The 9,640-nt window shown below is 34.1% G+C and overlaps 1 protein-coding gene across 1 annotated transcript; it reads right to left on the bottom strand.

The window, feature by feature from the left end:
• Positions 1-217: 217 nt before the first annotated feature.
• On the bottom strand, positions 218-9,101 carry LOC128180890 (uncharacterized). Its single transcript, XM_052849073.1, has 11 exons — positions 9,015-9,101; positions 8,142-8,314; positions 6,226-6,388; positions 2,981-3,871; positions 2,707-2,893; positions 2,467-2,572; positions 1,818-1,955; positions 1,290-1,388; positions 1,079-1,170; positions 866-969; positions 218-704 (listed from the first exon to the last, which is right to left on the bottom strand). The coding sequence occupies exons 2-11, from the start codon at positions 8,302-8,304 to the stop codon at positions 680-682; spliced, it is 1,968 nt and encodes a 655-aa protein (XP_052705033.1). The 5' UTR covers positions 8,305-8,314; positions 9,015-9,101; the 3' UTR covers positions 218-679.
• Between the last annotated feature and the right edge of the window lie 539 nt (positions 9,102-9,640).

Consider the following 9,640-nt stretch of genomic DNA (forward strand, 5'->3'; position numbering starts at 1 on the left):
TTTTGGCATGGCACCACGGGTGAAAACATTAGAGAGCATTATAGGACGTAGACAAAAAATTTTGTTTGATGAACTGTAGGTTTAGCTTCATTTTCCCGCGCACACTGGTTCTTAGAGCTCGCTTCGCTCGCACACCGGCGCTGCGCGCCGGCGAGCTGCGCTCGCTATTAACATTTCAAAACAATCAAGCGTCTAAAATAAATTTGACCACAAACAAAAACATATAACATTCAGAAAGCAATTCTAATTGTGCAAAGGTAGCTTTATGCAAAAGGCTTTTCCGATTAAAAAAGTGAACACAGAATCAAATGCATTTTCAAACATTTTCAAAAAGAAACTATAGTATATATACACAATGGACTTGTTTTTTTAGCTCACATTATTATAAATAGAGCGATAATTATATAAATGTATGTACAAAAACACAAATTGATTGAATTAAAAATGAATACACACTTTTTATAGTTATATATACAAAAACTAATGAAAACTAATATCAATTTCAACAAAGTGTTTTAAAAATGTTGACAAAACATATGAAATGAAACGAAAAACTATTTGATATTGACATTGCAAATGTTAGAACTTAAGCTGAGGGTATATATCATTCCAATAATTTCCCTGCCCTCACGTATTTCTCAGAAACATGTGGTCGCAGTCAAATAAAAAATGTTAACGTTTAATAATCCATATCCATGCTTTGACTACAACAGAAAAACAAAATATCAATTTAAAAAAAATAAATTAACATCACTCAACGCACAACCCATCTCCTTCCAGCAAATGGAGGCTTTTCAGATAAACAGGACGCATATGACGTGGATGTGTAGATCAGTATAAAATTTGTTCCACCTAAAATACTTACTCATCAGACATTGTTGATCTCTCGTCGGCGGGAAACTTCATGGATCCCAAAAGCCAGTAAGTGTGAAAAGTTCCCTTAAAGTGAGTTTTTAAATCCAGGTCCTCCTAAAATTTAAAAGGAAGAAAAAAATTATTTCAAGCACATAATATGCTTGACATTGCTCTCTCTCTCTCTCTCTCTCTCTCTCTCTCTCTCTCTCTCTCTCTCTCTCACCTGAACACTTTCATCCAAACGTTCCGTCATCTTGAATCCGCCAATGGATAGCAGAATATCGTATGTCGTCTGGCTGATATGAATCTTGTTCGCTTTGAATGAAGACATAATACTTTCTATCAATAACAACCATTTCTTTTTTTTTAACCTTTTATTTATAGTGTCAGCAAAATCAAGATTGGGCGATTCCATTCAGGAACCAGGTACATACCCTTTCCCAAGGACTCCATCTTAGAAGCTGTGTTGACAGTATCGCCAAAGAGGCAGTATCTTGGCATCTTAGTTCCCACGACACCTGCTACCACTTGGCCTGTTGTCGGGGATCAAAAAGTGAAGTTAAAATTACCATTTGATCACTTATATGGCATATCTTAGAAAACCTTTGTCCAATAGCAACAAGGGACTATGTTAGGTAGAGTGAACGCTTTAGTTTTTTTTTATTTTGGACATCGGCCCTAGCTGTCTTAAATTTTTATACCAAAAAAACTGTAAAGGTTTTTTCACATGCGCTATTTTCTTTCACTTCAATTAGCTTGTTAAAATATTTTGGGATGGTTCTGCCAGCCGTTTTGGCCCCTCCACTTTGAAAAAACAATGCTACGGGCCTGTGTAAGCCCAAAGAGGACTGACAAGTATGATTTATTAATAATATTTAGTTTTAGTAATATTAAGATATGTGCATTCTTTTAGATACAGAATCGTTTGGAATTAAAAGATGAACTGTCCCAATATTACATACCAGTATGGCAACCAATACGCAGACTGAAGGTCATCCCGGGCAAATGAGGAATTTCCAGGTCCTTGACAGTGCGCTCCAAGTCTAGCGCCATGGACGCTATTTCCGCGGCATGTCGATTTCCGTTCTGACGAGGGACACCTGTCATTTAACAAACGAAGGTATCAACTGTTTAAAAAAGTAGGCATTTTTTATCAGTAGGTTAATCATTTCATTTACTCTTGAAGGGGACCACTTCTTCATCATAGATTTTATAAGGAAAGCTCGGACTAGATAACAGTACAATGCGTCTATTTATAACTTAAGCTAGTTCAATTTCTGCTGTTTTTAATGTAATCTTTTTTCATGATATTATGACTAAATTTGTGTAAAAGAATATTATAACGTTGCTGGTAAAATAGTAAAGCACAAGCGTGCATCGAGTGTTCAGTGCATAGGTTTCTATTTTACACGTTTGATTATAAGGATACTATTTGTTAAGCTGCATTTTGATATCAGTAGAAAACAACAAAATATTAAAATTCAAACTTGGTAAGCATTGTTACACTTTGCTAAAAAATAAAAAAAATTCGATTCATTGTTTTTGCAGGGGGGGGGGGGGGTTGGGTTATAAAATTAACGCTCTACATGTTCGTAAATTTAATAAACTCACCCGAAACAACCATGTAGGCGTCACCTATGGTCTCCACCTTGTACACATCATACATATCTATCCTCCCATCAAAGCACGTGTACAGATTGTTCAACATGTCGACCACCTTAAAAGATTGACCAAAGAATGAAATGAAATGACATTGAGATATGGACAGAATGATGTGTGAAGAGAGAGAGAGAGAGAGAGAGAGAGAGAGAGAGAGAGAGAGAGAGAGAGAGAGAGGAAAATGCGAAAAACCTGATATGGTGAGCTTGAGGATGCTATTTTAGTGAAGCCCACGATGTCGCTAAAGAAGATGGTCGCCTCTGGAAAGTGCTCAGCCTCTACCACTTCATTGCTCTTCAGTCGCTCTGCCACCGACTTAGGTAACATCTGGTAGAGCAAAGTGTCAGTTCTCTTTTTCTCTTTGTTCAAGGCCTTTGTTCTACAATTACACAGTTGCACATCATGAAACCATGCATATTGTTTTCCTATTTCAACCTGTCTTTAATGAAAAAAAGAGAAGACAAACCTGTTTGCAATAGTCACTGAGTAGTTTTGTATCTGGACAGTTAACTTGTAGACGCCAGTAACTACCAATGGACAGATGATCATAACAGCAGCAAAGATACAACTGATCGACACGATTACCTCCAGGTCTTCGTTTTCTCGGATTGTCAGCTGTTTGTCGATTTTCTCTGCCAGTTTCTTCTGTGTTTCTCTGACTGTCTCCTGATAGTAGGTCATGTTTTCAAACCAGTAATTGGCCATTTCAAGAGACGCGTTTAGTTGGATGCTGCTCTTGTTGGAGCGTATCATCAATCTCAGGTTGGTTATCTGGACCAGCAGTTTATTCTTACTTTTAAGCTGTTCCTCATGCATCTGGTATGCAAGTTCAGAGTAGCGTTTACAAGATTGAAAACTGATATTGGAGTTGATTTGAGCTTCCAAAAAAAGTAAGTAATCCTCTTTGGTATCAAATCCACCTCTTGCAAAATAGGTCACGCCTAAGCCTCGTTCTCGTCCGATGTGTTCACTGGCTACGATAATCTCCTGATAGGCTACCAACGTCTTCCATATCGCACCGCTCCGGGACTCGGACACACTTTCGTACAGCCACAAGATGAACACATCTATCAGGCTGGTGTAGAACTCGATCTCCTGTTTTGAGGTTCTGTTTTGCATCTGGTCCAGCTGATACCTATGTCGGTTGAGGTACAGCAGGAATTTGTCCTTAGACTGAAATTCGAAACGCTTGTTACTCATCCTGACCGGCCAGTACGACATGTTGTCGACCGCCGCGTCAGTTTCTGGGTACCGTCGAAGTAGTAGGTTCTTGGTCTCCATACCAATGGCGCTTACATAGAGGGCGCTCATATCGCGTTCTCTTTGCAGATATCTCATCATTTGACCGAGCTCGATACTGAAAATATGACATCGTGTAAGTTGTTAAAAAGTAAATAATAGTGTCATTTTTGTATCATGTTTGAAGTTGTTTGTCTAAAATTTGCTCCTTAGAACCCACAAATAAAAATATCAAAACCACTTGTATCATGTAAAATGTCATGTAAAAAGATTGGAATTATATATATATTTTTATGTGGCACATATTACACAAGAAAGCATAGTGGGGGCCGTTAGTTATGGTGGTAATAGTGTTATATTAAAAGTTTAAAATCAAAGATTTTTAAACTTATCTATAACAAGATTGTTATAGATAAGTTTAAAAGTCTTTGATTTTAAACTTTTAATATAACAATAGTTGTATAATTTATGTCGACTCAAGTTACATGTACATATTTGCTATATATTTACATCTATTGAGTATGATTCAGTTTATTTCTTACGGAAACTTATTCATAATTGGTAGAAACATACAAGACTGAAATCTACCCGCCCCATTGTCGATTGGTCGAAACCTACATCGACCTGAGAAAAATCACTGACTGTTCTCATAGGAGACGATTTGGCTAATTTTTTTAAGCTAAAGTACTGATGTACTTTAACAGTAATTTAGTTAATTTTACTTTGTACAATCATTTTATATACTAGCATTTGTTAAAAGAAAGATGTAAATATATTCTTGCGGATTATGAAAATAGCGGATACAAAATTTTATAACACGTTAACGCATGTTATGTATTTTTTCTGCAATGTCGCCGCCTTCCTAGCCAAGAGTTTTCGGTCCACTCCGCCTCCCATAATGGGGAACGGAGTGGAATGAAGACTGTTGGCTAGCAATGATGCCACCAATCACCAAAGAAAGCATTACATTGTTTAAATATACAAATTTGCAAATACGGTTCCTTGTATGAACCTACAGAATTACGAAACGTTCAAGTCTGTACTTATTAACTTTTTCATGACGTCACAATGATCATAATGCTCAAACGGTTTGTTGGATTATTGTATACATAAAATCTTGGTAATTTTGACAGTTCTTATTGGTTTGCCCTTTTCAAATGAAAATATAAGTAATAAAAAGCAATGTTAAAAAGTTAATCGGGATATGAACTTGGTTGGTATGTGATCAAATCTTCTAAGAAGCCCTTCGGGCCTCACGAACAGGATTTGACCACAGGACCAACCAAGTTCACACCCCGGTGAACTTTTTTAACTTGCTGTTTATTTCTTAATTAACGATTGTCTGTCAGTGACAGGCGTACGTTAATAAGTTTGAATAATCTTGCCTGACTCAGTTATTTTTTTGTTTTTGCAGAGGAAGCGACTGTAGGAACATGCTTACAAGTCATCTGTACGTTATTGGACGAACTAGTTGGTAGGTATAGGGTAGGGCAGCTAGTGTCATAAACAACACTTTTCAAAGGAGTGTTAGTTTGTATCTTTATCATAAATATCAACATTATCAAAACTTAGCCTAAAACTGATCTGAAAATCGGTTTTTTATGTTGTTTGAAATTTCAAAGATATTTTATTGTCTTTTTAACTACTAAATTGAAAATTTTTACCGATTAATCCAACCCAGTATTAAAAGGCTAAAGTCGCAATTTTAGTCAAATTCATTTTTTCGTTGTTTGCAATAATTCAGTAAGGCATTATGATACTTAACTTTGAATGTCATCGGTCGAGTTATAAGATACAGACAACCAAATTTGAATGTCAGTGGTCGAGTTATAAGCAAGATACAATACTATATTAATATATATTATATATTGATAGAGTTTACAATTATATGTTATAAAAACAAAGTTCATGTCATGTTTTTGTTAACATTTTGAATGTTGAAAAGAAAATTCAAGGTTAATGCTTTAAATATACATGTATGTGGCACATGCTAGAAACTATTTATTTCTGTTCACAACGAATTTAGCAGACAGAAAAATCAGTCAGAAAAAAAACGTTTTCTGGTATATTAAATCAATGTAAACAACAGACATATATCGAGTCTTGTTTACACAGTAAAGATTGGTTGGCTCTGTATCTTTCTTATAACTCTACGACGGACATTTATAATTTTTGTTGATCTTTAGAAATACATTACTAATAAAAGCATTGCAAACAACAATAACAGAAAATACCTAAATCGGACAATATTAAACATTGAGCATTGAACAACCATTCAGTAGAGATTAAACTAAGGAAAAAGCAAAAATCGTGGCCACGTCCTTTTAATGCATGAAACAAAACATAATTTCCATTCATCATTATCTACATTGATCCGTCATTTTGCAATAAGCGTATAATTCACGCTTTAAACGTGCCCATTTACACCCACAAGAAGCGGTGGCATGTTTTTTGTAATGATTGGTCACTTACGAGAAGAACAGAGAACTCCGGATTTCAGACGACTCGACATAGTTCTTCAGGACGGAAACAAACACATTGGACATCATTCCCACCAGGATTCCCATGGGGAGGAGCACAATCAATAGCATTTTCAACAGCTGCTTTCGTTTTCCAGAATTGGTAATTGGGTTGTCTAAAAAAGCAATTTTTCTGAAATTGTCCATGTATTTATCGTAAATTTTGTTTGTATATATCTTATTATTTGTATCCTTATTAATTTTGTCATGATTTAAATTTTAAATTGTTCAAGCCATTTATTATATAGAAAACAATGTTTACAAAAGATGGAATTTACATAAATTCAAATGTCTACTTGTGGCGCGCGTTTTCTTTCTGTTTATTTGTACACTTGTGTTCCTTTAGTGTATAGAGTTCAACTACCCCAGCGAAGTAGATTTTTTATCATTGCGAATGTTTTTGCGCAATATGGTAAATAAAATGTATTTATACCCTTTATGAAATCGTTTCAAAACTATTAATGAAATAAAACATAATTAACAAATTACAGTTGAAAATCTTTCAGTTTTTTTAAGGAAAAATCAATTTTTTAAATGAATTTCCGCTGTACTGTAGGTGAGCGTTGCCATTGTGCTTTTATGATGTTATGATAAAAATGAAGCTTTGTAGGAGTACGTTGTAAGAAATAACATAAAAAAAGTAAAGAGTGTGCGATTTTAAAATTTTTGTTACAGAATTATAATTAAGATTTTCCTCAATTTTTGAATGAATCCATTGTACCAATCTACATTTTTAATACTCTAAATACGTATCAAAACATGGTGATATTTTCATCAGTTTTAATATCTTGATATTTTGAGATGACCCCCATTAAAAACCAGATGGTAGAATTTAAAAAATGATATTGCTAATCACATTTTACAATTTGAGGATAATCGCTAATGTATTATTTTTCAAATCGGCTTCGAAATGTGGAAAATGACAATTTCCTATGTATTCCTATTGTAAATGTATTTTTTACGCAAAAACCCGAATCATCCTCCTTATATGTGAAATATATAATTCAAAAACAAAAATAGCAAACCCTTGGTCTGACCAATGTTAGCAAAAAAACATTTAGATTAAAGCGTATGTGCATGAGATGAATTTATTTTGCATTAAAGTAAAAAAAAATATTTTTCTTTTGGGGTAGAGATTCATGGTCTGAGTTATGTACATGCAATTCATTATATTTATCAAATTTGATAGTATAAACTAAACTCATTTTAAAATATATTTGTTTCCTTAACTAAGAATAGAAATCACAGATTAAAACAATGATTTTAATGTATGATGCATTTCATGTTAAAGGCAATTTTTCAAAAAAATCTGGGAGACACAAATACCTAAACAGAAAGACAATCTGAATCTTATTACATGGCATTTTATGTTTTCATTATCTAATATGCATGGTGCCTAGATGAGTTTACATAAGCAGAAGGAATTGGTATTTTCTACTTCTGTTGTAGGCTTTGAATTTTTTTTGTAAGTTAAAAATAAAACATGAAGGTCAATTGCAGTTATCATCAACTACCGTTCAAATAGCTGTGTTACATGTAACATAGTTCATTGAAATCATCAGAGTGGATTGAAAATGATTGTTTTTTACCAGGATATTTTTACTGTTTAACGCATTTTTAAGCATGATTTTGTTAGTGGTCAACACACTTACCATCAGATTTGTCTTACATTTTGGCATATGGTATTTTTGACAATAAACTAACATTAGTAAAGAAAAAATCCAAATAATAAAGCTTTAAAATTTGATAATTCTCCTAATTCATAATGTAGAACTCTTTTTCTTCAGAAGATCAAAGTGGTCTAAATATGGCCACGACCAACGAGCTCATTTAAAGGACCCGGACACAGATTCTTTGTTGACCCCTCACCTCTACACAGTGTCTTGCAGGCGTTCTCCGATTGAGGCAGACTCAGCATGTCCATGATGAGAGTGTTAAGTTGGGACGGCGTCATGGACCCCATGGAACTATTTATGGACTGTCCCATTTTTGACGACGGCCGGATTTGGCCTCTCTTCTTGAAAAACACCATGCTCTCCAACCTGTATTACCAAACACAGACAAAAATGACTATATGGATCGCCTGTTTGATTTTATCTTTATCTACAGTAATAGTTTTAGAAACACGCTGTATGTTTTTAAAATTATGACTGTAAATGTTGTCCTTAATTCTTAATAAAGCAAATCTTAATTTTCGCGGTTTTTTTTAAATGATTAACGGAATCAAAGAGAAAATAATCCTTGAAATGACATTTTTTTTCATTAATTCACTGTGAGGAGATATTAAATTGGCAAGAATAATGCTTGTATGCGCATTTTCGCATATACATGTAATCAGTGAATTTTTGGAACTATAACTTAAGATTTATATTCAGACGCTATCTTGTATTTATTATTGTATATGTACTGTTTGTTAAAAAAAAAAACTATATTCCTTAGAAGTAAACGTTTTATCATCAAAGGTTCAAAGGTCATGCTTCTAAATGGGCAAAGATACATTCCCCTTTATCATTTGACCTTTTATCTTGCAATCTCCACTTGGAAAATATTTTGAATCAGAACGAACCAAAACTAATTATCTGATCGAACGATGACCTTAATTAAATCTATAAGAAAAAGCAAAGGCGCTTACCAGGCTTAAACATTAAACATATACAGTACATCACATTTGAACTTGAAAAATTAATTATAATTTTTTTTTTTTTTTTTTGCGAAGAGCATATAATGTTAGTTTTCACCAACCTTTGGCAACAGATATCTCAGCCCTGTTTGCTGTATGTGCTATTCATGATCTCCGCCTTTCTATCATCTTCGTAATGAAGCTGAGAGTTTTAAATTAACAGTTACGTGACGTCATCGATCGATTCCGCAATCTTCGAAGGGGATTTGTCTAAAATCAAAATCATCACATTCTCTTCTCATTAACACTAAATACAGTCACGTACGTTTAGTTATTAGATAAGATTTAGGGATCAGAAGGTCTTATGATTAATTAAACATCGTATCAAATTCAGGTAACTTTATTCAATAGTTGCATCGTTATTAAAATCTATGAAAAGTTCAAGATGTATTACATGTATGTACTATTCTAGCTGACATCCTTTCCTGCGTTTGACTTTTCATGTCCATGCCTTTTTCTCCGTTCCTTCAATTCAATTTAGAATTGTTCATACCTCAGCTTTAATATTACGTTACATATTTTTTTTTCGCGAAAAAAAAGTACTACCAATAATTCGGCTTCCTCTTTCCCATCATTTTGTACCTCTGTCTAATCTAAGCATTCCAGATACGACTATCTGACTATTCCGAATCTCTTTTGTGTCTAATTCAAGTTATATTTTCTCACCGTTTCGAATCTCTAAGGGGCA

Source organism: Crassostrea angulata, chromosome 4 (genome assembly GCF_025612915.1).
Source record: "Crassostrea angulata isolate pt1a10 chromosome 4, ASM2561291v2, whole genome shotgun sequence".
NCBI lineage: Eukaryota > Metazoa > Mollusca > Bivalvia > Ostreida > Ostreidae > Magallana > Magallana angulata.

Excerpts from the sequence above, each read along its gene's own strand:
- LOC128180890 (XM_052849073.1), bottom strand. The coding sequence starts at position 8,304 with ATGGTGTTTTTCAAGAAGAGAGGCCAAATCCGGCCGTCGTCAAAAATG. Across the intron at positions 3,872-6,225 it reads CGGAGTTCTCTGTTCTTCTC|TATCGAGCTCGGTCAAATGA; the intron begins GTAAGTGACCAA and ends TCATATTTTCAG. Across the intron at positions 970-1,078 it reads GTTTGGATGAAAGTGTTCAG|GAGGACCTGGATTTAAAAAC; the intron begins GTGAGAGAGAGA and ends TTTAAATTTTAG.